This window comes from Mustelus asterias, chromosome 30 (assembly GCF_964213995.1).
Source record: "Mustelus asterias chromosome 30, sMusAst1.hap1.1, whole genome shotgun sequence".
Lineage (NCBI taxonomy): Eukaryota > Metazoa > Chordata > Chondrichthyes > Carcharhiniformes > Triakidae > Mustelus > Mustelus asterias.
This window is the reverse complement of record NC_135830.1, coordinates 8281501-8309360: the sequence shown is the minus strand read 5'-3', so window position 1 is coordinate 8309360 and position 27860 is coordinate 8281501. Positions and strand designations below refer to the sequence as shown.

The window sequence follows — 27860 nt, the reverse complement described above, 5'->3', positions numbered from 1 at the left end:
ATAAGGGGATCAAGAGTTCTGGGGAGAAGGCAGGAGAGTGTGGATGAGAATCATAGTTGCCACGATTGAATGCAGGAGCAGTCTCCTTGGGCCGAATGGTCTAATTCTGCTCCTAAATCTAATGGTCTAATGGTCTGACATGCAGTCTGTCTTCTCACTGCTTGCAGTACCTGCATGCCTATTTTCAGCGACTGATGCACGAGGAAACCAAGTTCTCGCTGATTATCCGTCTCTCTCAATTGAGGTCATTTCAATTAATAATCTGCCTTCCTATTAATGCTACCATCGACTGAAGACCCACAGACAATGGAACACATTGAATTATTTCCTCCTTGTAATTTGTGATATTAAACGTCAAATAACAACATGCCTGCACCTCAAGTCTGCAGAGGATCAATTGCCTCACAGTAGAATGAAAACATTGGAAGATACTGGGATCCCAACAGAGTTTTATTTTTGCTGAAATTCCTGTAACAGGAAGTCTTCGAAGGAATCGCTGAAAAATTGTTGAAGGAACTGCTCTGCAACTCTGAGGTGTTGCTCAGTGAGTTTAGTGAGATGGCATCAGAGACAATGGAGCAGGGAGAGAGGATCCCTGGAGTGATCCTCATGAGTTCTGGGCGTTAGCATCAAAGGAAGTGGAGCGAAAGAGGGAGAAATGCATCATGGATACAGAAGGCAGTGATTACAACCATAATGGTGGAAGCAGACAGCCATTGTACTTTCTTGACAGTGGACCCTTTCACTATCTAATTGAACTGTGGGAGAACAATGTATCTGCCTGTATATTTTAAACAAAATGCGAAGCTGAAATCTCTGTATCAGTAAGGCCCAGCCTGGGAACAATTCCCACGGTTTGCACTGAACTGTGTCAGATACACCCCAGGTTTCAAGAATTTCATCAATATTTTACTCTGGTAAATCTCATCAGCCCTTTTATTTGGAAGTTTGCATTCGATGATATGTTAGTGTGAAATACACCTCAGTCACTTGGGCCACTTTATGTTTTGCACCCCTGTTCTGTTTGTGTTATATTCTAGTCTGCGGTACGCATTTCTTGTGAGCATTTCATCGGGGAATATAGAGATTCACTCAGTCAAGCCACGATGCTGCGACACCGGCCGTGCTTGGTGGGACATTGTAAAGGAAACTATTTTCTCCCACAATGTCCTGCATCGGTCTATGATGAAGCAGAGTTCGTGCTGTTCATAATTACCTGGCATGTGACAGTGACAGACCAGTTAGAAGCGAAATCATCGAGGTTCTCGCTGTTCAATCATTGGACTTTATCATAAAAAGGCGAGGTAAAGATGTATTTACAGCATAGGTCGCTGCGTGGCGCAGCAATTCTTTCATTGAATTAGGGCGAGATTTTACACCCTCGCTCGAAGATTATTTTGTTCATATTTCATTCAAGATTTAATAAAAATTTCAAAGAACATTTTACAGAAAAGTCTATTTTAAAGCTCACAAAAGGGAAAATGAAGATTGAACTTTGCACTGAGAATAGAACACTTGCGCTCTGAGCTGTCCAATATATGTACAATTGTACCAAGAACCAGAAAAAGAACACAGGACTTCAAGATAAAGGAAAATGAACAATTGTGAATATGTTTCATGAAAATGTACTTATTTATACATTAAATTCAGGGGAAACTCCAAGATACAATCATCTTACAACTATAATTATGCCGTAAATTTTAAGTTGAAAAACAGAAATACCGACAACACTTGTCTCAGTTACAAGTGCGGAACATAAACTGACGGAATGTTACTCCTCGAATCACCAAGACCAGGTATTGTATTTGTGCCATATAGACATCTTAATAATCAGCAGAGGGAAAACTACAGAATCCAAAATTCAGCCCATCATTTGAGCTGGAAAAGAGAGATAAAATAATGAAGCAGATGATTTAAAAAGTTTTTAATCAAGGAAACATTTAGGGGCTTTTCAAATCCCTTCTGATTGCGATGCTGTAGAAAATGCTTAGGAAGATTAGGACGATGAACGCGGAAGCGGTTGTCCATCTGTTGCCATTATGATCCTCATTGTCTTCAACCCAGATGCGGTCTGTGGAGTCTAGGGGACGTAGACAAGGAAATATAATTAATTTACTTAATTGATCCAGGAAATTTTATTGTTATTTCTATATTACATTTTCACTTTCTTACGCTGTTAATTTATTCTCAAATTTAATTTTTAAACTATATCTACTGTTAAGTTCGGGAGACTCAGTAACCGATCTCCGTAACTATCTTCACAACTGTTCATTATTTGCATTCCTTAGACAGAATCTGTCAGATAGTCCTTAAGAATTTTTCTTCAGGATCAGTCCATTTTCGAACAGTTTGGCACTATCCCTTATTGAAGTATGTTATAGTTGATATCGCGGAACGTTCACTGATCAATGATGATTATTTTAGCAGATTGCTACTGATCTGCAAACTATGAATTTTGTTGTTTAGGAATTCAGATGTGAGTTCCCATCCTCTATGTTTAGTTATGTTCGAAATGTTTAGTATATCATTAACTAGTTTCTCAGTGAGGGCACCCCTTCTGTGTATTTGTCCGTTCATTGTATAATACGGACAGTTTTCAGAGGATGTGCCAATTAATATAGTCAAGTTTGAATTTTATTTCAATCAGTTGCTTGCCGTTTGTATTTAAAATTTTATATTTGTGCTGTGCGTATGAGCATCTCGTGTTCTGCATTAATCTTTGATTCCGAGTTAATATGTATGAGTGTTAATGTCCGTATTCATTTCCCTATGAATGTTCATTTGGGTATTTGTGCGTCTTCAACAGTGTGTATATTTTATTCTTCTGCAATTCTGTGTGTATGACTGCATTATTGTGTGAAATCTATGCTTATTTCTTAATGCCACCCGTAATACATGCGCATGTGTTCGTGCCTGTTGCTCGGTAATGATCCCCCTTTTTGTATTCCACATTTCTATCAGACTATTAATGTTTACTTCCATTTCTCTGAGTCTGTGCGCGTGTCTCTTAATGCGTTACTGTATGTATTTACATCTTGATAGTTCTTTATAACTATGTTCTAGATCTCATAGAGGTCTATAAAATAATAAGGGACATAGATCAGCTAGATAATCAATATATTTTCCCAAAGGTAGGGGAGTCTAAAACTGGAAGGCATAGGTTTAAGGTGAGAGGGGAGAGATACAAAAGTGTTCAGAGGAGAAATTTGTTCACACAGAGTGTGGTGAGTGTCTGGAACAAGCTGCCAGAAGTAACAGAAGCGGGTACAATTTTGTCTTTTAAAAAGCATTTAGATAGTTACATGGGTATGATGGGTATAGAGGGATATGGGCCAAATGCGGGCAATTGGGATGAGCTTCGGGGTTTAAAAAAAAGGGCGGCATGGATAAGTTGGGCCGAAGGGCCTGTTTCCATGCTGTAATCCTCTATGACTCGATGACCCTATGTGTTGATATGTGTTTGTGTCTCCATGTGCACTAATGCGTGTAGTGGTGTTCTGCTCTGTATGAGCATGTTAATGCTTACGTCTGCATATTTTCATGTGAATGTTTTGCTCTCTGTTCATCTATGTGCCTGTGTATAATCTGCTAATGTGCTTATATGTGATTATAATGTGCTATGTGTGTTAATGTGTGTGGTATTGTTTGTCTTTATATCTGTATTCCTCTCAGCATTAACGTGTGCTAATATATATGTATTTGTTTCAGTGTATGTGTGTTCGCAGATTTATGTGGCTCTGCACGTGTGTATGTGTCTGTCCTTATTTGTGTATATGTATGTATGTTTTATGTGTGTGGGTCTGTGTAAATATTCGTGTATGTGCATGTATGCGTGCACTTGCATGTTTGTATGTGTATGTGTGTGCGGGTTTGTGTGTGATTATTTAATTTGATTGCTTGTGTGTATGTATTTGTTTTTGTGCCTGTTTGAGCATTTGTGTATTTGTGTGTGCCCATGTGTGTATTTGTGCATCTGCATAATTTCGTATGTGTTTATTTGTGGGTATGTCAATCTGTGTTTTTAAATCTGCGTGTATGGGTGTGTTGGTGTGACTGCCATTGCTCCTCTGTATGTGTGTTCAGTGGTGCCTGTGTTGTGCGTGTTTTTGTGGGCGAATGCGTTTGTGCATATTTATGTATGCATTTTGTGTATGTGTGCGTGCGTTGTGCAAACATGTGCTTCTGTGTCTATATTTGTTTGTCTGTATTTGTATGTGTTATCCATAAATGTGCATATGGATATACGTGATTGTGTGGTGTATGCATGTGTGTCTATGCGTACACATTTGCGTGTCTGTGCATTTGTGAGCATAAATGTGAGTATGTGTATTTGTGTTTGTATTTGTGCATTTGTGTTGATGTGTGTGGATGTGTATGTCTATATGTGTACTTGTAATTGTGTCAGTTTTCTGCAGTATTGTCACTATGTGTATTTTTTAACTGGTATTCCAAGTTTCACCGGCAATCATTAACCTGACAATACGAATTATGCAGCATATTTTCAATGTTTGGTGTATAATTTTCTTGCATGTGAGTGACAAGGTGACATCAGCTGACCGAATGAAATAATTCATTTTTGCATCTCAGAAAACTCCAGGACAGAACAGTGAAAACCAGGGAGGATTCAATCATTGGTTTAAATTTGGAATATGATGTATCAAAGGCAGCAAATGATTAATAGGAACAAGAGAGTTAAAACACATTAAAAGTATGTTGCATAAATGCATATTCAGTAAAAAGATTAGCATGATGAGATTTCAAAATCTGCGGCAAGTAAACCAGAAGTCAATATCTTCAGTTGGCAACTGAATCCTTACATTAGGCAGCTCTTCCTTTCTAAAACTCCCTGCTTGGGGAGAGGAAGGATAGTGAAGTCATCGCTTCCCGTTCTCAGTGATGGAGCAATTTTTACTTTTGGCTCCATCTGTTGAGGTGCAGTTGGCTGAATAATAACGTTCTCATCTTTTCATTGAGAAAGTGGGAGTATAGTTGGATAAATAATGCCCCAACGCCCTCTCTGTATTTGTTTTATGGTGGTACATGGGGCTAACTAATGTCGCTCCCATCTCTTTTTTGTGAGAGTGGGGGGACAGTGAGTAAACTAATGCCCCTCCCCTCTCTTTGTTGGGTGAGTAGGAGTCCAGTGTGTTAATCATTTCACTCCCTGCCATTCTCTCTGATGGGGGCTTGTTCTTCCATGTTTCTTTGTGACCCTCGCTTCAGTTCCCAGTGGGTGTGGTGCAACAGCTTCAAGCTGACGTCAAGGTTAAAGAGATGGACAAAGAAAGAAACAGGAACACAGAGATCTAAATGTGCTGTGTTTGTTCATCAGAAATGGGAAATCGTCAGATTTCTGCTCAGCGGGAGGAAGGTTGGTGAAGTTATATCTCAGTATCCTGTGATGAATGATCTCCAGTCTATCTGTAAGTCAGGATGTATCTGAGGTGGGAGCTTTGGTTCCACAAGACGGATCCGACACTCTCTGAATATCAGATGTAAGTCAAAGAGATCAAACGGAAGTAAGAATGGAAAACAATCAGGTCAGTGATTGGGTATTTTCATTCGTCATTTATTATTTTATTGAAGTTTTGAATGCAACTGTTTGATTCTCATTGACATGAGTTGACGGTGTCCATCAGTGCAAGGAAAATGTTCACAAAACTGGGTATATCGCTGGATTTATCAACCGTTCTGTTGATGATCTTCAAGGGGATGGCTTCATGTCCCACCACACAGGAGTAAGAAGCGCCGCTAGCCCACTCCTCCGTTGCAATGGATAACAGACTGTAAATGAAGAAGGAGCTATTGCCGATCTTCGCCATCACCTCGGTGTTCCTCTAGTTCCCAGGATTCAGTGGCTTGTCGTTGACGGTCTACTTGACGAAGATCTCTCGGGGAGAGAAACGTCTCACTGAGTAGCTGAGGGAGACGAATCTCTGAGCGGAGACTTCTTCTGCAGAGGGCAGGAGGACAGAGACGGACGGTTCCCACAGATGTGGATCTGCCGAAAATGTAGAATAAATGTCAATAAACTGGAGAATTCCGGACACAATGAAACGGCGAGCCAGATGTTAGAGAAATAGTACCGGTGGCACTCCGCTGGTTAAAGTTTACCAGCCTGAAATGTTACCCTGATCCAGACTCTCTGTCTTCTGTTAGTTAGCCAATTGTCTATCCATGCTGATATACTACCACCAGCACTAAGGGTTTTTTTTCTTATTAAATTGCCTTCAGTGCAGTTCCTTATTGAAGGCTTTGGGAAATCCAAGTACATTACATTTATTTGTTTCCCTTGAACCTCTGGGAGAAGATGAGAAGAGTCTGGTACGGAGGTTAAAAATAGAGCAGTAGGGTCAAATGACCTGTTTCTGTGCTGTAAATTACTGAAACTTCCTAATCCAACCCATTAATTTCCCAGAGAAAAGTGTATCCATCTCCGCTCCGAGCTGGGAAACTGGACAGATCAAAAAGATGAAAATGGAGACCTATCAGCATCTACCGTGTCAAGACTCCCGAGAGTCCTACATGTCTCAGTAAGGTCCAATAAGCACAGGACAAACGTATCTCTCCTCTCATCATAAGAAAATCCTTCCTTACCCGTGATGAACTTAGTGGACTTTCTTTTGACTGTTTCCAATGCCAGTATATCTTTCCTTCGATCAGAGGAACAACCCTCTTACTGTTTTTTTGCCTCTTGTGGCAGAGTCCAGGAGCTGAGTGTATAATCTCAGAGAAAGGGTCGCCCATTGTTGAGAGAGATGAGGACGAATTTCCTCTCTCAGATGGTAGCGAATCTAAGGAAGTATTTATCGCAGAGGGCTGCAGAGGCTGGGTCGTTAAGTATTTTCAAGGCTGATATGGACATGTTTGTAATCAGTCAGGGAATCAAGGGTTATGGGGATAAGGCGGGAAAGTAGAATGGAGTATTACAATGTCAGATCAACCAGGATTTTCCTGCATGCCAGAATGGGCTTGTCTAGGACCAAGTGGCTTACTTCTGCTCTTACGTTGTCTGGTGCATGGTCTTACTCCACCTAAACCCAAAATTGAACAAAAATCTTCCAGAGAGAGTAAACTTGCAGGAAGTTTGGGGAAAAAATGTTGAAAGTCATTTTTTACAAGGAAGTTTTTATGTAAAAAAAACCCCTTCAGTTCATTTTCTTTCATCTACTTCTCAATTTCCTCAATACAAATTCTACAGTCCCAGAGTGATTAGTTAGTGGAATTACCAATTCTGGTAGACCTGAAATGCACCGAATATTAAATATTCACCTTGACACTTACACTGGAAGTAGGCACAATGACTCTCCACTCACCTTCTTTCTTGTGGATGGAATTTCTGAAAGGAGTCGGCAGATCCTGATGGCTCACCACGCAATCAAACACAGCCCCACTCAGCCAGGCTTGTGTCGAGATGTTTAAATTGCTGAGCACGCTGTCAGGATCCTCTCCAGGCTTTTCGGCAATCTCTGCTTTCAAAGTCTTCTTTTCTGGGATCCAGGACACGCTGACTCCATAAGGAGAATCAGAAATGACGCAGGTTGATGTTACAGTCGCCTCCAGTAACACCTGTTCCATTCGCGGTGGCAGTATTGTCACTGTGGACTGAGTACAGTGGGAACAATCTGTGAATAGATACTGAAATTCAACCCCAGTTCCCTCTTCAGAATCATAACAGAATTATTCAGCCTTCATTCTCTAAATGGGAATAAATCAACTTCCAGATATCAAACTCTAATTGTCGCCTTTTATCTTCTATAGACAATGGAATATCAGCTTGGCCTGTGAAAACTATTCTCATCGTTAAACTCGTTCATTCTAATGAATAAACATTGCACCATTCCCAATACAAATATACAATTCCTGATCTCAGGAAAACACACTGAATAGACGGGATACACTTTTCAACTCTTTATCCTGAATCTGTTACCTGAAAAATGATGTCAGGCACACTCTCTCTTTCTCTCTAAATATTCTGAGATGCCTCAGGCCAAAGCTGACGTCAAGTCCACCTTACACACTATATGATATCAAAGTAGAGGGAAACATTATTTCCTGTTCAGATAAAATCCTAAATGTTGAACAATCCGAATGCAGTTCTTAAATCAGAATGAAATACATGGCAGTAAATTAGAAGTTGTCCTGTGCTTTGGATTAACTTCAATGAATTCCTGATGTTCATTAACATCGGACTGCACAATGATTTATTGGTTGATGGTCGGTGCCTCTTACCCAAAGAGCTGGTGATGTTCCGAATTTGGGTGAGTTCTTGATGAGTGACCTGGCAGGTGTAAACCGCTTTGCTGAACCATTGAGCGGAGACTGTCAGCCGCATGCTCGCCGAGGAGTTCCCGTTCACTTTGCAGGTGGGAGAGGTGATAATTCCTGAATCCATGGGTTGTCCATTCTTCAGCCATTTCACCGCCACTGACTTTGGATAGAAACCGACGATTGAACAGTCGATGGTTGCAACTTTGCTGCTTGTGATTTCTTCACTGGAGCTCACGGTGAGCATAACGGTTGGAGGGATGTCATCTGTCGGACCTTCAAGAAACACATGTTAGTCATTTCTTGTAGAATGTTTTGATAACAAATAAAATTACTTATATTTTGACAATTTATTTGCCGTCAGGCGACACCAGAGTAGTTTTTTTCATGGAGTAGGACTAGAGATTTCTATATATGTGTTATAACCAAGGCTCTATACAGTTTAATAACAGTGTTTCTGTTCTTCCCAGGATCCTCAATACTTACATTGCATTTCAATGCTATGGTCTGATCCGCTGTGTCGAACCTCACAGTTAATTTTGCTGCATGCTCCCCCTGACTCAGTGATGGTTAACTTGCTGCTCAGGGAGGAGGTTCCCATCATGGTTTCTGACTGATGGGTAAGTCTTAAATCCAGTGGTGATCGGCTGCCCTTCTTTCTTCCAGGTCAGGCTGGTGATTTCTGGAGAGTAGCCCATCGCCAAACAGCCATAGGTGATGGAGCCGTCGGACTTGCGTTGCTGACAGGAGACCAGGCTGTAGAGAGTAGGCGGAGATGGCGGTGCGAGCAAAGAATGACCGATTGAACAAATTACACTCTGTTATTCTGTTCAATAAGAAATCAAGGAATTAATAATTCGACTACAATTATGATCCTATCTTCACAGCTTCGTTTTCAAATTTCAATTTGATATTCTACTATTTCTATCGTTTAGGTTTCTGCACTGATTGTCCCCTATAGAAACTCACATATCTTTCTCCGTTTCTATCCCGGCATAATAAGAATACATTCTGCTGTTATCTGAATGACATATATTCATTGGATTAAAAGAGAACGTGATGTGGAGATGCCGGCGTTGGACTGGGGTAAACACAGTAAGAAGTTTAACAACACCAGGTTAAAGTCCAACAGGTTTATTTGGTAGCAAAAGCCACACAAGCTTTCGGAGCTCTAAGCCCCTTCTTCAGGTGAGTGGGAATTCTGTTCACAAACAGAGCATATAAAGACACAAACTCAATTTACATGAATAATGGTTGGAATGCGAATACTTACAACTGATCAAGTCTTTAAGAAACAAAACAATGTGAGTGGAGAGAGCATCAAGACAGGCTAAAAAGATGTGTATTGTCTCCAGACAAGACAGCCAGTGAAACTCTGCAGGTCGAGGCAACTGTGCGGGTTACAAATAGTGTGACATGAACCCAATATCCCGGTTGAGGCCGTCCTGGTGTGTGCGGAACGTGGCTATCAGTTTCTTCTCAGCGATGCCTCTCTGCCTTTGGCTGAGCGAACATAATCTCCGAGTGGACACCTGTACAAATATATCAAAAAACACGAGGATTAACCCTGGTGAAATGATTGCTGACTCTGCAACATTCCATAGATAAAATAACAATGAGACAGTAACAGTGAGAGGCTTGGACAATAAATCTGCTCACCGGATAAGAAAGTCAGCAACAAACTGAGAGATATCGTCGACCTCATCCTTCTGGTCATTAGGGGGAAATGGTTGTGTCAGGAACTCAGTGAACAAACCAGCTCCCGGACTGTTGTATTCCGGTCCCAGTGAGCGGCATTTAAATACCCGGCTGAAGGGCGCGACTTTCCAGCCTTTTGATTCCCTGGTGGAGGCGGCGATTGGATCCACGTCCCATCTTCCATGCGCCCAACAGAATGGACTCTGACATTTACAATGCATTGTTATTAAAATTGACCTTTTATTGGTATAGGGAAATTGGTTTGACTGAATAGATTCACTGTAATGTCCCATTTCTAATGGTGATATTGCAGTTCATCGTCTCTGCTTTAAAAACGCTGATTCTATTGTAAATGTAATTATTTAATTTCCGCACCCTTTAGCAAGCAGATAAAACTAAACTGAATTACGTTTTCAGAGAATAAAGAGACCATCCGTCTATTTTGCAACAATGCAGGGTCAATTCAATTCACGCTCATCTGCCCCACACAGCATTTAGCAGCAATCCAGCCGGTTGCCAAACGCCCAAAGTTATTCACAGGAAACATCTGGTGGTGTTTATACTTGCAAATCAAAGATTTGTTTCCTCAGTACTGACCGCTTGTCTGTAAAGTCTAAGGGAGATGTGTGGGGGAAGTTTTTCAGGCAGAGAATGTTGGGTGCAAACGTCAAATTCTTAACAGTGTCAATGAGGAATATTCATAAACAAATCTACCTAGCAACAAGACTGGAGGCAATTTAGAATCATAGAATCCCTACAGTACAGCAAGAGGCCATTCGGCCCATCGAGTCTGCACCGACCACAATCCCACCCAGGCCCTACCTCATATCCCTACATATTTTACCCACTAATCCCTCTAACCTACGCATCTCAGGACACTAAGGGGCAATTTTAGCGTGGCCAATCAACCTAACCCGCACATCTTTGGACTATGGGAGGAAACCGGAGCACCCGGAGGAAACCCACGCAGACACGAGGAGAATGTGCAAACTCCACACAGACAGTGACCCAAGCCGGGAATCGAACCCAGGTCCCTGGAGCTGTGAAGCAGCAGTGCTAACCACTATGCTAACCACTGTGTTACTTTTATCAAGTTGTAAACTTTTTTAAACTGTTCCCATTTCTCAGGACAGGAAAGTTAACCAGGTTCTCTGGCACATTGTTAGCAACAATGATGATCTCACCAACACATCAGGACATTGCGATGGTTGGTTGAAAAGAAATACAGGTAGACTGTGAGAGATGACTCAAAGAGAGGACTGATGTTAAAGAAAAAGAACAAAGAATAAAGAAAATTGCAGTACAGGAGCAGGCCTTTTGGCCCTCCAAGCCTGTGCCGATTATAATGTCCCAAAAAAACAAAAGAAGAAACTTTCTGCTCTTACTTGGTCTGTACCCCTCTATTTCCTCCATATTCATGTACCCACGCAGTTACCTCTTAAATGATGCGAATGTGCCTGCTTCCACCACCTGCTCTGGTAGCGGGTTCCAGGCACCCAGCACTTTCTGCCTGAAAAACTTTCCGTGCATTCCTCCCATAAATTTTCACCCTTACACCTTGAGCCTGTGCCCCCTTGTAATTGACACTACCATCCTTTGAAACAGCCTCTGACTATCCATCATGTCTATGTCTCTCAAAGGTTTGTACACCACTATCAGGTCTCCCCTCAGCCTCCGTCTTTCCAGTGAAAACAAAGAACAAAGAACAATGAAAATTGCAGCACAGGAACAGGCCCTTCGGCCCTCCAAGCCTGCACCGACCATACTGCCAGACTGAACTGAAACACCCCCTTCCGGGGATCGTATCTTTCTATTCCCATCCTATTCATGCATTTGTCAAGGCGCCCCTGTCGTATCTGCTTCCACGACCTCCCCTATCAGCGAGTTCCAGGCACCCAACACCCTCTGTGTAAAACAGTTGCCCGGTCCATCGCCTTTAAACCTTGCCCCTCGCACATCAAACCTATGACCTCCAGTGACTGACTCTTCCACCCTGCGAAAAAGCTTCTGACTATCCACTCTGTCCACGCCCCTCGTAATCTGGTAGACATCTATGAGATCGCCCTTCAACCTCCGTCGTTCCAGTGAGAACAAACCAAGTTTCTCCAACCTGTCAGCATCGCTAATGCCCTCCATACCATGCAACATCTTGTTAAATCTATTCTGTACACTGTCCAAAGCCTCCACATCCTTCTGGTAGTGTGGTGACCAGCATTGAACACTATATTCCAAATCCAGCCTAACTCAGGTTCTATAAAGCTGCAACATGCCTGGTCTCGATGGTGTTGGCTATGAGCACAGGTTATTATAAACTTGGATTTTTTTATACATGACTAGCCAATTTTTAAACTCAATGGCCCGACCGATGAAGGTAAGCATGCTGTATGCCTTCTTGATGCATTATCTCATATTTGTCCGGAGTAAACTCTAGCTTGCATCTCTCCGCCTAAGTCTCCAACAGATTCATGTCCTGCTGTATCCTCTCAACGTCCTAATCACGACCTGCAAATCCACCAACCTTTGTGTTATCAGCAAACTTACTGATCAAACCAGTTGCATTTTCCTCGGAAACAATCCCAGTTTATTCAACCTCCGCTCATAGGCAACACCCTCGAGACCAGGCAACATCGTGATGAAATTTCGTTGCACTCTCTTCAAAGCTTCCACGTCCTTCTAGTAGTGTGGTGACCAGAACTCCAGGCAGTACTCCAAGTACGGCCTACACAAGGTTTTCTATAGCTGTTGTAATGCGTAAACATGCATATTTGGGTTTTTTTTCTCCCTTTGTTTTCAGGGGCTGTGGGATCACTGTCAAGACCAATATTCCTTTCCCGCCCCTAACTGTTCATGAATTGAGCGCTTTGCTACGGCATCTCATAAGACATTGAAGGGTCAGCCATATTGTGGTCCGTCTGGAGTCACACCTTGGTGAGAGCAGGTAGGGATGGCGGATTTTCTACATTGGGGAATGAGAGAGGATTCCCTGGTCACCATCGGTATATCTTCCAGATTGTTTCATTTCAATCTCACCAGCTGCCACTGTCGGATTTAAACCCCTATCCCCACATCATTGATCTGAGCCTCTGGATTACGTCCAATGGCATTAATATTACGCCACCATCAACCCAAAAAAATAAACGGATGATTGCGTTGATGCAGGAATGAATGATAGTTGGGTGCCTGAAAACCTGAATTGAGAAATCAGTGAATTAATTGATGGATGCGTCGGTAGATGTCCCTGAAAGATGGTGTTCTACATTCCCATATTTGTACTTGACTACCTCATAAGTTGAAGCAGCTCCTTTATTCTATTTGTGTCTGTTTAATACCTTCCACTCATCCAGTTTTTTCTGGGTGAAATCCATCCCTAGGTTATCGGGAGCTAGCATTCATTAAGAGATGGAGGAGATTTTTCGGCGGGACTGATGGTTCTTTACTGATAATGAAAATATTCATTTCCAAGATAAAAATAAGGGAAAATGATTAGGTTAAGGAGGGCATATATTTGGAACTTGTGGTCCTTTCATGTGCAACAAATCATTGAGCATACCCTCAGTGGCAATAGAAACATTCCCAAATAGTTTAACAATTAGTCGGGATTTTAAGAATCAACAACCTAGTCTAATGTACAGGTTTTTTTTTCCACTCATCCTGTCACTTTCAAAATGATCACACGCTCCAGTTATATATCAGGAGTTTCTGTCTGATGGCGAGGGTATTACTTGCCAATAAAGCGCAGAGGCTGCCGAGTAGCTGGTCATTGTCCTCGGTCTGAATTAATTCCATTTCTCACCGAGTTCTGGGACAGAATTAATTCCTTGGTGACAGAAATGCCAAAGTGATCTCAATGCATTTCAATCTCAAAAAATTGCATTAAATAAACCACTGCATTTCGTATATAATAAAATTCTGAAAATAATTGGTGAAATAATTATTTATCTTTGTGAATTGATGGTAATTGGTGAAATAATTATTCATGTTTGTGAACTGATGATAATTAGTGAAAACAATTATTTATTTTTGTAAATTATGGTAATTATAGCATGTAGTATGCTATAGTAATCTAAAGTACAGTAATCTATTGAATTTATCGGCATTGGTCAATATAACTTTCTCTCTTTCTGAATTGATGATTATTAATACCGTTTTGCGCCACACAAGTGACATGCAACGACATCTCCAACAAGAAAAGTTCTTATAATTGTCCCTTGACATTCAATGGCTTTACCAACGCTGAATCGCCCATTTTAAACACGTTGGCGAATACCACTGAGCAGTCGCTGGATGCTGGATTGCCAAATTATTGTTCCGCTAGATTATCAAAACACCTGATAAGCATCCTGTGGCGAATAACTCACTTCCTGACTCCCCAAAACCTGTCCAACATCCACAAGTTACAAGTCAGGAGTGTAATGGGATTCTCTCCAATTGGCTGGATGAGTCCTGCTGGAACGATAGGATAAATGTCCATACGATCAGAAAGCGCTCATCTCGTTCAGTTTGTGATGCCTTCACCTACCTAGTCCTTAAACTCTATTATTCCCTCACTACATCTCTTTATCTCACTTTCCTCATTTAACCCAATCCATAAAACTGTCCCTTTATTGACCATCCTTTTATTCATCCAATGTCTGGTTGCGCAAAAACATGATACTGCAGATGCATGGGATCTGAAAAAAAAAAACATGCCAGAAACACTCAGCAATCTTTGAGTATTATTGGAGCGGTATTACTGTACCAAGTCTTTCTCTGTCACCACGGCAACTGATCCTCTCAGGTTTCGTAACATCAGATCGTATACTGTTTTTACTGAATTACGCTATGATTCCGTGGAACCTACAACTGAACTTTTTTTACGTTTTTATTTATTTATTAGAGTCTCAAGTAGGCTTACATTAACACTGCAATTGAGTTATTGTGAAAATCCCCCAGTCGCCACTATCTGGCACTTGTTCGGGTACACTGCGGGAGAGGTTAGCATGGAAAATGCACAGAACCAGCACATCTTTTGGACTGTGGGAGGAAACCGGAGCACCCGGAGGCAAATCCATATAGACAGAGGGAGAACCTAAGCCAGGAAACGAAACCAGGTCGCTGGTGCTGTGAGGCAGCCGTGCTAAGCACTGTACCACTATGCCGCCCCACACTTGCTATAGTGCGGCCATGTGTGCGTTTATATTTCACTGCACATTGAGTTTAGTTTGATTACACTCAATTACTGAGTTTGAATACTTCAATTATTACTGCATTTAACCATGCAATCGTTTTATTGCATATGAATTGTTTCAGTTATGACTGGACTAGACATGATTCATTTTATCTTTCTTCCAACACTGTACGTATGTTCATAACGCGATCTGAAGTTTAGTTTATTAATGCACAGTGCCTTGCTTCTATCTGTGCCCCAATTAATCCTTTCTCGGTTATTGCTACGTTAGACACTGATTACTTTAGGTGGAGTCGCATCCAGTCATGCACTAGGCCATGCCTCTTTATATACTACATTTGACTCCTTCTGAGAGATTATTGTCACAGACATTGTATCTATTCACATTACATTCTATGCAGTTTCACTTATTAATACACGTGGAAATGCCGCGAGATAAACTACGAGTTTTCATTTCTCCAGTGTTGTTTATCTGCATAAAGTGTCCATTATGTTCCATTAGGCTCCTTCTCGGTTATTATGGTGTTCGGCTCTATTTAATTCACTATTAAACTGACGTGTGACTCGATTTGTATTACATTGGGTTCTAATAATAAAACGGAGACTGTCTCAGTTATTACTTCTCTACAAAATGCATTTGATAGTGAGAGAGAGAGAGAGAGAAAGAGAGAGAGAGAGAGAAAGGGAGAGAAAGATAACTAGTTGACGAGATGGATATTAACTTTTTAAAAATATTATATATGCGTATGGGTGAAAGCTGTCAATCGCCTTTGGTTGGAAAAATACGTTTCGTCTTCTTAATAACTATTAGCTGTTGTGCACGATATCTAATCACTCTCGTATTGTGTGTAATATTTGTTTGGAAGCTTGGGGTGAATCGTGTAACATGATGTGATTCAAAAGAGACTTAGGAACTGAATAAACGTCTCAATGTTGCAATGCAAATAGACACTAAAGGTTAATTTAGCATGACCAATCCACCGAAGATGCACATCTTTGGGCTGTGGGAGGAAACGAAGCACCGAGAAAGAAACCCAAGTGGCAGAACGTGCAACCTCACACAGACAGACCCCCAAGGCCAACATTGAACCTGGGTTAGTCGTAAGAGAGCAGTGTTAGCCATTTTGTAACCATACCACCCCTGTGAGTGCACTTGTATGTGTTAGTGTGGATGTGGCTGCATCTGAAACATATATTTTTTCATTGTTTACAAAAGTGAGCTGCAATTAACTGTAATTGTCTTTAAGCATGTTATGATAATTTATTGAGTATTCACTTATAGATCCTATGCCTCAGTCAATACCTAAAGGTAATGAATTGCCCTGGACGCTCCTAAAAGAGATGTTTATTTTATTTTTATTATTCACAAGTAAGGCTTGCATTAGCACTGCAATGAAGTTACTGTGAAATTGCCGTACTCGCCAAACTCCGGCGCCTGCTCGGACCAATGTGCCTAACCAGCACGTCTTTCAGATTCTGGGAGGAAACCGGAGTACCCGGAGGAAACCCATGCAGACACGCGGAGAACGTGCGAACTCCACACAGACAGTGACCCAAGACAGGAATCAAACCCGGGTCCCTGGCACTTTGAGGCAGCAGTGCTAACCACTGTGCCTTCCGCTGATAAGGCAATGCATCTTTCAAATGACTGACTGTGCTTGTATTCTCCTTTCTCTGTCTCAGACTGTACCTAAATCAGATAACCTCTCTTCTCCCTCTCTCTCAATCCATCAACTGACAAAAACAGGTACCTGCCGGACCTGTCAGCTAGTAGTAAACAATGCTTAAGTTTTTGCTTCAGGTACCTTCTAACTGAAAAGATGAATCACAAAATTCTCATCAGAGGAAATTCAGTGAGAGAAACAGACTATTTCACTCGCATTACCTGTCCCCTCACTTACCCCCACACAACACCTAACACATCTACATTTTTCTGTTCTAGAATAACTCTGTGAGCAAAATTATTACTTGAATTTTCCTTTTTTTTCTCCAAGTCCCCTTCAGTTAATGTGTTAAAACCCAAATATTGTCATTGGTTTTATTCTTTAAAATTGGAATGGGTGTAAATGTAATGCTGAGAGCGGCAGTAATCTCTCTGTTTTTTCTTGGTGCTCTCAGAGTGAGTTCACCTTCACAGGCAGGAAGAATGTTCATGGAGATAACATCAAACTGACTCCGGCTGTTTTGAACAACTTGGTGTTTCTCTGCTGCCGGTTCCAAACCGCACATCTCACTTCTGAGCAGAAAATAAATCCAGGGGCCACAATCTGATGAGAAGATCTGTCAAGACAGCCGATATCTGTCCACTGCGTTAGGGCAGAGTCACAGTAGTCACCTTGCTGTGACAATTACAAATGAGGCTGTTATGATCTATTTAGCGCTTCCATTGCAGGAGATAAGTGAATGGTCAGTGGATCAGTCACTGAGCTCCCTCTGTTCTCTGAAGCCGGGAAATGATAGCATAAGTTACCTTCCATTATTTTAACATCCTTTCTCTATCCATCTCCGTCCTTTACTGAGACTTAATAGAAGAGAATATTTATATAGCTGTCGTCTTGTGCCAATCCTGTCTTTTAACAGAACTTGAGTGTGTTGATAATTGCCAGGAACAATTCCGATATTCATTACACTTTACAAATCATCGCTTTCAACAGAATAACACACGATATAAGTTGTTTAGAAAAAGCACAATTACCCTTCATATTTGATGCACAGTTTTTCCTCCGATGAGGTTTTGAAATTTCAAATTTTAGTCATCGCATGTGCTAAGCTGAAGATTTAAACCTTGTTTTCTGCAAGATGCCGGATCGGACATTTGTCTGTCTGTGTAAGTGGGGAACTATTGGTAAGAATGAGAAGGAACAGGTGATTTTCTGTTCCTCTGACAGATGCAGCATTGTCGCCTCAGATATCAAAAATCTCTGGGGTACGCCTTGGGAATATTAACCCTCAGTCAGATTGGAGTTAGTCACTCCTGCGTTTGGCGTGACATTTCTCTCCGTATTTACCACACAAATCGCTATGTCACTCACAATGACACAGAAACCTGCGTTAAGGCCATAAGAATCACTGTTTCCTTATATCAGCGTCAAGTCTGTCCACAGGCCCGACAGTCTCTGTTATTGATAGACTTGAGCCGGTTATTCAAATTCTAGCACTCTAACTTTCTACGATTACTTCTGCAAACAGTTTCACAATCAATTCAGAATAAGGACCTATCTCTGGTTTGGTACATTTGACTCCTCCTAGTTATTATTAGACAAAGTACTTTTCTTTACTGATCACACAAATAACTTTTCTGTTTATTCTAAAGTTATAGCAGGTCCAGTCTCTCTTATTCCATGCAGCCCAAATATTGGTTTATATTACTCCCATGAAGAGTTTATGTTACCATTGCACTGGCATATCTGTCTTTATTCATAATTTATAGCATGTGGACGTCGCTGGTTAGGTCAGAATTGGTTGCCTGCTCTTATTGACCCATATAAAGTGGTGATGAGCTGCCGCCTTGAATCTCTGCAGCCCATATACACCAGCCCCTACTACTTTGTACATTACACAAGGTCTGGTCTCTCTTTATGCTACATGTAATCCTCATTCATTTTTTAAATCAATTTTTCTAGATTGTACAATCTGCAGGGAGTTCAATCAGTCTAAAATATTTCGGGCGATTACTGTGTGATTTGGAAAGGTAACGTTCAAATTTGTAGAAACAGAAATATTGCACATTCTCTGGCGAGAAGCAAAGGTTTCCATCCTTTGCATCAATAGCAATAAGATGTCTGAGAATTCCGAGAGTCTTTATCTCCTGTCAAGTACAGCCCAGGAACGTTTTTGCCATCATTTGCGCGTTCGAATTTTGTGTGAGGCCTTTCTGTGAGAGGTTGAGTTAATCATTTGTCAGTAATCCGCTCCTCATTCACGACGTGATTTAATCAATTTTCCAACTGAGCTCGAAAGACATGAGAGTCGATGCTGGGAACGAAATAGACTATCTGAAATCACTCCAAAAGCAACAACGCACAACAGAACGGTTATCAATAAATAATTACATTTTTAAATAATCTTCAATTCAAATGCATGGAGTGATTGGAGTTTTTGTACACTCACAGAAGGCAGAAATGGATTGAAGGCTATCACTGGGACAACTGAATGGAAATTGCTACAACAAAGGTCATTTTCTCCATTGAGGGTTATTGAAAAGTAAGTAAGCGCTCAAATATCTGACGCGGGAAATGATGAAATATTTCATGGACATAGAACCATATAACTCTACAGTGCAGAAAGGGACCATCTGACCCAATGCTTCTGCATTCCACCTAGGCCCTCGTCTTTGTCATATCCCTTAAACCACGCGCATTTAATATAGCGAATCCATATAACCTACACATCTTTCGACAGTAAGGGGCAATTTAGCATGGCTAATACACCTAACATGATCATAGAAATCATAGAAATCATAGAAACCCTACAGTACAGAAAGAGGCCATTCGCCCCATCGAGTCTGCACCGACAACAATCCCACCCCCATATCCCTACATATTTTACCCGCTAGTCCACGCATCCCAGGACACTAAGGGACAATTTTAGCATGGCCAATCAACCTAACCCGCACATCTTTGGACTGTGGGAGGAAACCAGAGCACCCGGAGGAAACCCACGCAGTTTTAATAATACAATTTAATAATTTAATAATACAATTTAATAATACAAAGAAAAGGCCTAGTACACCAATTATTGACACATCACCTGCACTGATATGAAGGAAGACTGGGTCCAGTTCAGTAGATACTGAAAGAGGGTCAAGCGTATTAAGAGTGTGTGTTTTTTTTGGAATATAAACAGAGAGGTTCTGTACGAATTGTAACAAAGACAAGATCGATTCTAATGTACACAGAGACAATGGCCTCCATAATATAAACTGGTGGGCAGTTCCGAAATAGGATCATAAAAGGCACAGGATTTTGCAGCACGGAAAGAGGCCTTTCAGCCAATCGGCCATTGTATCCGTTGCAGCCATCAGTCCACAGGACTCGAAATATTAACTCTTTTTCTCTCTCCACAGATGCTGTCAGTACGACTGGTACAGCCCAGCATTTTCAGTCTTTATTTCAGACTTCCAGTTTCCGCAGTGGATTTTTAAGATTTTTTAAAAGACATTTCAGACCGTGGTCAGAACAAATATGATCTGACTGTAACATCGGAATTCGGATGATATTCAACACCTTAAGAAAGCTTTGACTCGATCAAATGCTTCAATAGCTCCCGTTGTTTAATTGGTTTGAGATAATTTAATCCTGGAACGGAATCTTACGGCGGATAAATATTTGTCGTCGAAACAGGACAGTGAAACAAAGCTTTAGGAAGAATGCAGCAAGAAGATTAACTGGAATTGTTGGATGGTGCAGTTGAAGGGATTCAAGGCCTCATGGATAAAAGATCTATAAGATAGCGAGAGGGACGAGGCGGGGTGGGAGTGGGGGGGGGAGGGGGGGGGTGGTTGGGGCGGTGGGGGGCGGGGGGAGAGGGCGAGCAGGTTTCGGGTGGGGTGCACTGTTTGAAATGTTGATCAAGGCGATTTAAAGGGACAGTTGATTCTTTCACTAGTTCAATGGATTGTTCAGTAACTGTTATTAACATTCCAACATGAGTTCAGTGTTGGTTCACTGGTTGCTAACATCTTAGGGGAATCTCAATGGAGTCTCTGTAACCAATGTCTTTATGGTAACAGTGATTGCGGGTGTTCCCTTCCAATGAACGACATAAACGGATTACTGGTTAAAAAACAGATATTTATCATTATATTCCAGCAATTATAACTGAATTGTGAAAATTACAATTAAATTAAAGCTGATTAAAACGATAATAACATTAAGACGGCACTTCACTCTCCATTTCCAGACAATTTATATTGTAATTTTGCACAGATATCTGTTCAGGTTGCTTCCATTGTGAGTCCCAGACCAGTCATCATACCAGTACGGAGCTTCACCGTAATAGGAAACGGTGTCTTCAACTCTCACATTTCGAAATTCCAGCCACGATATCTGTTTTGCTTTACTCTGCAACGAGTTAGATTGATGGGCAGGGGATTGGTTCAGGGGTGCCAATTAAGCATAAATATTAACCCAAGGCTCTGGGATAAATTCCTGACATTCTTCTTTGGCAAAATGACCCTGAGGTCACTGGAATTTCATTCAGATTGCAGGCGCATTGCATGGGTTATGTATCAGACCAACAAACAAGAAACCGCCAACAATGCAGCACTGCTTCAGTTCTGTTGACAGAGAACTCTTAGCCGGCATTATAGTCCTTAGGTTTTCGAAGTGGGTCCCAAACATTGACTTTTTTATTCAGCTGACGGACATAAAGTGGCATGTACTGAGACATTAGGATGGAAGGCAGACAATGGTGGCAGGTAATGTGTAATGAGGCTTTAACTGAGAAAAGCAAACGTTTCTATAGTCTTTCACCGTTTCAGAAAACCTTTGAGGGTGGCGAACGGAGACATCAACAGGTTCTTGATCTCTTCCCTGAATCTGGTCTGAATCACTGCGTAAATGAAGATGTTAGTGCAGGAGCTAAGTAGTTGCAGCATGTTGGTCGTCTCCTGAAGGATGTACTGCGGGTCATTGAAATCCAGGCCGGTGAAGTATGGCTCACCCGAAATCTGTACGTAGAGGAAATGACCGACATATATGACCCACAGGAGGAGGAAGCTGAGGGAGATGGCGAAAAGCAGGACAATAGACCGCTTGCGGTTTTCCATCTCCATGTCTCCCCGACTCTCGGAACCCCGGAGTCTCCTGCGGGCCCTGCTGGCTGCTAAGATGTGCCTCACAGTCAGAGCGTTGAGCAGCAGGATCAGGAAGAATGGAAACAATGGTGTTAATATGCGGTCTAGCCAGAGATAGGCCTGCCAGATGGTTAACGTGTAGAAGGTGGACTTGATATCACAGAACCAAGGCACCCCGTCTAGGATATACAAGGGCTGATAGGTGAAGAAGAAAGGGATGTTTTTGACACAGCTCAGTGCACAGACTATTCCGATAACCAGCAATGCTGTTTTCTCGGTGCAGTATCTGGTCTTCAGGCTCTGGCAGCAGATGGCCACAAAACGGTCGATGGTGAAGGCTACAGTCAGCCAGACGGACCCATCACGGGTGGTATATACCAGGACGCTGCTGACCGTGCACCCGGGGGTGGTGGAGAGGACACTATATCGAAAGTAAATGCCACCAATCCGGTTGAGGATGACAGCAGAAATCATAACCAGGAAATCAGTCACCGCGATTGCCACCAGGTAGTAGGTGATGCACTGGGACAGTCCACACCGTCCTCTGGATAGGATCACGATAGCCATCAAATTGGCTGTAAGGGAGGGTTAAAAATGTTGAAAATCTGATTCCAAACATTAGGCCTTTCTTTTCGGATCCTGGTCAGGGCATTATCGTTTGAATTGAAGCCCACAAACCTCATATTTAACAGAAGATCTACACCAGAAGGTTTCACGTTTTAAGAACAAATAACAAAGAACAAAGAAAATTACAGGACAAGAGCAGGCACTGCGGCCCTAAAAGCCTGCACCGGCCATGCTGCCCGACTGAACTGAAAAAAATACCCGACCAATCTGGGAACATTATCCCTCTATTCCCATCCTATTCATGTACTTGTCAAGACGCCACTTAAAAGTCACGGTTGCACCTGTTTCCACTACCTCACCTGGCAGCGAGTTCCAGGCACCCACCACTCTCTGTGTAGAGAATTTGCCTCGTAAATGTCCTTTAATATTTGCCCTTCACACCGTAAACCTATGCCTCCTAGTAATTGACTCTTGTGCCCTGGGAAGAACCTTCTGATTATCTACTCTGTCCATGACCCTCATAATCCTTTAGACGACTATCAGGTCGCCCCTCAGCCTCCGTCGTTGCAGTGAGAACAAACCAAGTTTCTCCAACCTCTCCTCATAGCTAATGCCCTTCCTTCCAGGCAACATTTTCGAAAGTCTTTTCTGTACCCTCTCCAATGACTCCACATCCTTCTGGTAGTGTGGCGAACAGAATTGAACATTATTTCCCAAGTGCGGCCTAACTAAGATTCAATAAGACTGCAATATGACTTGCCAATTTTTCAACTGAATGCCCTGGCTGATGAAAGCAAGCATGCCATATGCCATCTTGACTACCTTCTCCACCTGCGTTGCCACTTTCAGTGACCTGCGTAGCTGTATACCCAGATTACTCTGCCTATCAATACTCTTAAGGGATCAGCCATTTACTGTATATTTCCCAACTTTATCAGACCTTCCAAAATGCATTACCTCACATTTCTCCGGATTGAACTTTCTGCATTACCTCACATTTCTCCGGAGTTTAACCCTGATAAATGTGAGGTGATTCATTTTGGTAGGACTAATTTAAATGTGGATTACAGGGTCAAAGGTAGGGTTCCGAAGAGTGTGGAGGAACAGAGAGATCTTGGAGTTCATATCCCCAGATCTCTAAAGGTTGCCACTCAAGTGGATAGAGCTGTGAAGAAGGCCTATAGTGTGTTAGCTTTTATTAACAGGGGGTTGGAGTTTAAGAGCCATGGGGTTATGCTGCAACTGTACAGGACCTTGGTGAGACCACATTTGGAATATTTTGGGCAGTTCTGGTCACCTCACTATAAGAAGGATGTGGAAGCGCTGGAAAGAGTGCAGAGGAGATTTACCAGAATGCTGCCTGGTTTGGAGGGTAGGTCTTATGAGGAAAGGTTGAGGGAGCTCGGGCTGTTCTCTCTGGAGCGGAGGGGGCTGAGGGGAGACTTAATAGAGGTTTATAAAATGATGAAGGGGATAGATAGAGTGAACGTTCAAAGTCTATTTCCTCGGGTGGATGGAGCTATTACAAGGGGGCATAACTATAGGGTTCGTGGTGGGAGATACAGGAAGGATATCAGAGGTAGGTTCTTTACGCGGAGAGTGGTTGGGGTGTGGAATGGACTGCCTGCAGTGATAGTGGAGTCAGACACTTTAGGAACATTTAAGCGGTTATTGGATAGGCACATGGAGCACACCAGGATGATAGGGAGTGGGATAGCTTGATCTTGGGCCGAAGGGCCTGTTCTGTGCTGTACTGTTCTATGTTCTATGAACTCCATCTACCATCTCTCTGCCCAGGTCTCCAACAAATCTATATCCTGATGCATCCTCTGACAGTCATCATCCCTATCCACAATTCCACCAATCTTTGTGTCGCCTGCAAACTTACGAATCAAACCAGTTAAATTTTCCTCCAAATCATTTCGATATTTCTAACAAGAACAAGTTTTATTGAACATGAGAAGTTACATGAATGATTAATATTCACTCCATTCTATTCTGTCGAGACATCACAATGCAACCAATATAATCATCGCGAACAAAAACAAAGTTCTTTTTGGAATTAAAAAATTACCTGGAATGCCAACTGCAGCGAGAACGGGATAGTAAACGGCATAGAAAGGGCCATTCGCTGGTCCATGCATCGTTTTTCACAAAGGGAGAAAACTCTCCAACCCGTTCACCTTAGCTATGCCACACGCTCCAAGGGCATCTCATTTATCCTGTGTGATTGTCTCCAGAGGATCAATTACATTATAACAATGCACATTACTCACACTTCGGTTAACAAACAAATTAACTCCTGGTTTCTTGCCGGTGGGTGGCAAGGTGGGTGATTCTATTATTTTTATGAGCAAAAGTGCTGGCTGCAAATTCCATTGTCCCCCTCCCTCAAAACCATGCGTTGGTAAAATAGTTAATAGTCACACAAGTTTAAAATTCACAAAGGAAGAAAAACAAAAGTCTTCTTATAACAGCTTCATAGAGAGGCACCAAGGCCATCAGACTGGCAAAGCACATGAATTAGACATCTACTACTGGAAAATGGGAGTGATTCACAGATACAAAAGCGAGTTGTACTCTTAAGTTTTCTTGATGATTGGATGTTATAATGAAGTAAGCATAAAGTGATTGTGATTGGTTTATGCTAATTACTTGTCATCGATTTTGAAAACTTTAGTTGCCTTTGTATCATGAAATATCTCTGGCTAACTTTCTAACCAGGGATATGAACTGTAGTTTCCCAGGGTCGTTGCTAAAGCTTATATTAAAATCTTTTAAAGAAAACTCTGTTACTTTTCTGGCTGACTCAAAGGGTAAAGTTGTGATCAATTAAAAGACTGATATCAAAGCCCGCAACAATTGGCATCAACATTAATTAGACGCACTAATGGTAAATGCTAAATTCAAGCCTGAACTCGAACACAAAACCAGCTCCTCCTGTCTCTGTCATGTTAGAAACTCTTTTGTCCTTTTGCGTTTCAGTTATTTCCTTTATTTAATTGATTTAGTACAAAAAACATTGAACAAGGAAAAGTACAGCACAAAAACAGGCCCTTCGGTCCGCCAGGTCCATGTCCATCATAATGCCCTAACTAAAAAAACCTCCTATGCTTATTCGATCTAGATCCCTCCCTTTTCATGCACCCATCCAGATGCCTCTTAAAAGTTGTTTATGTCTCTTCTTCCACAACCTTCTCTGGCAGAGCGTTGCAGGCACCCTCCACTCTCTGTGTGAAATACTTCTCCTATACATTTCCCTTAAAATTTTCCCCTCTCACCTTGAACCACTGCCCCCCTTGTAAATGACACTTGCGCCCTGGGAAAAAGCCTTTGACTATCCATCCTGTCTATGCCTCTCGTAATTTTGCAGACCTCTGGTCTTCTCAGTTCCCTCAGCCTCCGTCCTTCTGGTGAAAATAATCCTAGATTATTCAAACTCTCCTCACAGCCAACACCCTCGAGACCAGGCAACGTCCTGGTGAACTTTCTTTGCACTCTCGCCAAAGATTCCACGTCATTCTGGTACTGTGGCAACGGAAACTGCACACAATACTCTAAATGCGTCAGAACAAACGTTTTATATAGTTGCAACATGACTTTCCAACTATTTTACTCAATGTCCCGGCCGATGAATGTAAGGATGCCATATTCCTTCTTAATCACCTTGGTCACCTGTGTTGCCTCTTTTTGGTGGATGTGTACCCACATGCCCAGATCTCTCTGTATGTTCATGTGCCGAAGGGTTCTGCCATTTACAGTGTAACTCACACCTAAATCTGATCCTCCAAAATGCATTACCTCGCATTTGTCCCGATTTACCTCCACCTGGCATTTCTGTGCCCAAGTTTCCAGTCTAACTGGATCCTGCTGTATCCTCTGACAATCCCCAGCACTACCAGTAACTCCACCAACCTTCGTTTCATCTGCAAACTTACTAATCAGACCACCCACATTTTCCTTCAGATCATTTATATACACTGCAAACAACAGAAGACATCCCAGTGACAAGCCTCAATAGCACGTGGCACTGGCAGCAATCCTGAGATTACTATCCTCGTGGTCCTGCTTTGTAGGTTCCTACCTAACTCCCAGAAACGTCTTTGCAGGACTCCTCCCTCTTCATGTTTATGTCGTTAGCGCCAATGTGGGCAATGATATCTGTCTGTTTACCCTCCCGTTTCATATGCCCTGTACCTGCTCAGAGACAGCCATGGATCCTTGTACACTGCATCCGGGAGTGTCGTTCGCTGCCTCAGAAACGTCATTCTGTGTCCCTGACTATCGAGAATCCTTCTACTATCACTCGCTAAGACCTAGCCCGACCTTGCTCTCCAGCAGAACCCGTTGTGTTGCCACAGGCTTGGTTGTTGCTGGTATTTCCTCCTGAGAGTCTATCTGCCCCCAACCTCCAACAAAATCTATAAAGGTATATATGTATGGGAGGGGAATAGCTACAGGAGACTCTTGCATTTCCTGCCTGCCTCTCCTGGAGGTCATCCATCGACCTATCTGGATCAGTGTTGTGACTACTTCTTTGAAGCCAGTGTCCATCATGCTTTATACTCCCTGGATGCTCCGTAGTGTGTCCAGCTGCTGCTCCAACCGAACCATGCTGTGTGTGAGGAGCTGTAGCTAGTCAAACTTACCGCAGACATAGCCGTCAGGGCCACTAGAATGCTCCCTGAACCCCCACATCTGGCAGGAAGAGCAATGAATGAAGTATTTCACATGTATACTGTGTTCTATTTTGAAATCGATGATGAACGTTTAAGCTAACATGAACGTTAACAAGATGTTTTATTTATTTTTGTCCTGAACGACACACCACATTTTGTCTGACCCCATCTGCTGCTCGACGCATCCCAGACTGCATAAATTGGTCAGTAACGCCTCATTTTACTGAATAACTGTTGCCATTTCTTTTTAACTGGACCGCATTGTTCCTTTCAAAACACCCTTGGCGCCCTCGTCCTTCATATACTTTATGTTAGCTTTGGGTAGCTCTAATAGTGAATGAGCAGCCTTTATGTTGGGAGCCTTCAGCACGAGCACCAGCAAAATGTCAACCAAATCCCTTGGGTCTATTAGGGATGAACGACACATAATAGCATCGGCCGCGATTGTGAAATCCTTTGAAAGTGTGAAGAAAAACAAAACCCCTGAGTGGGAGTCGCCGTTACCTGCAAATGAGACAATGGGAATTCGAAAGTACGAATGGAATAAAACCAAAAGATCGATATCCGGGGTCAGTATAACCAGACAGTGACACTCGCTCTGCTCGTGAATTCTGGAACCAAAATCTGAGAATGAGTCACCCAGCTCGGGGTGATTCCATTTGCGAATCACCAGCTCACCATCCAC

The 27860-nt window shown here is 42.2% G+C and overlaps 1 gene segment (V, D, J or C); it reads right to left on the bottom strand.

The window, feature by feature from the left end:
- Positions 1 to 5873: 5873 nt before the first annotated feature.
- On the bottom strand, positions 5874 to 8872 carry LOC144480732 (Ig heavy chain C region-like). The segment is given in 4 exon segments: positions 5874 to 6001; positions 7317 to 7598; positions 8233 to 8544; positions 8755 to 8872. Coding segments are annotated over 4 exon segments (840 nt in total).
- Positions 8873 to 27860: the final 18988 nt, after the last annotated feature.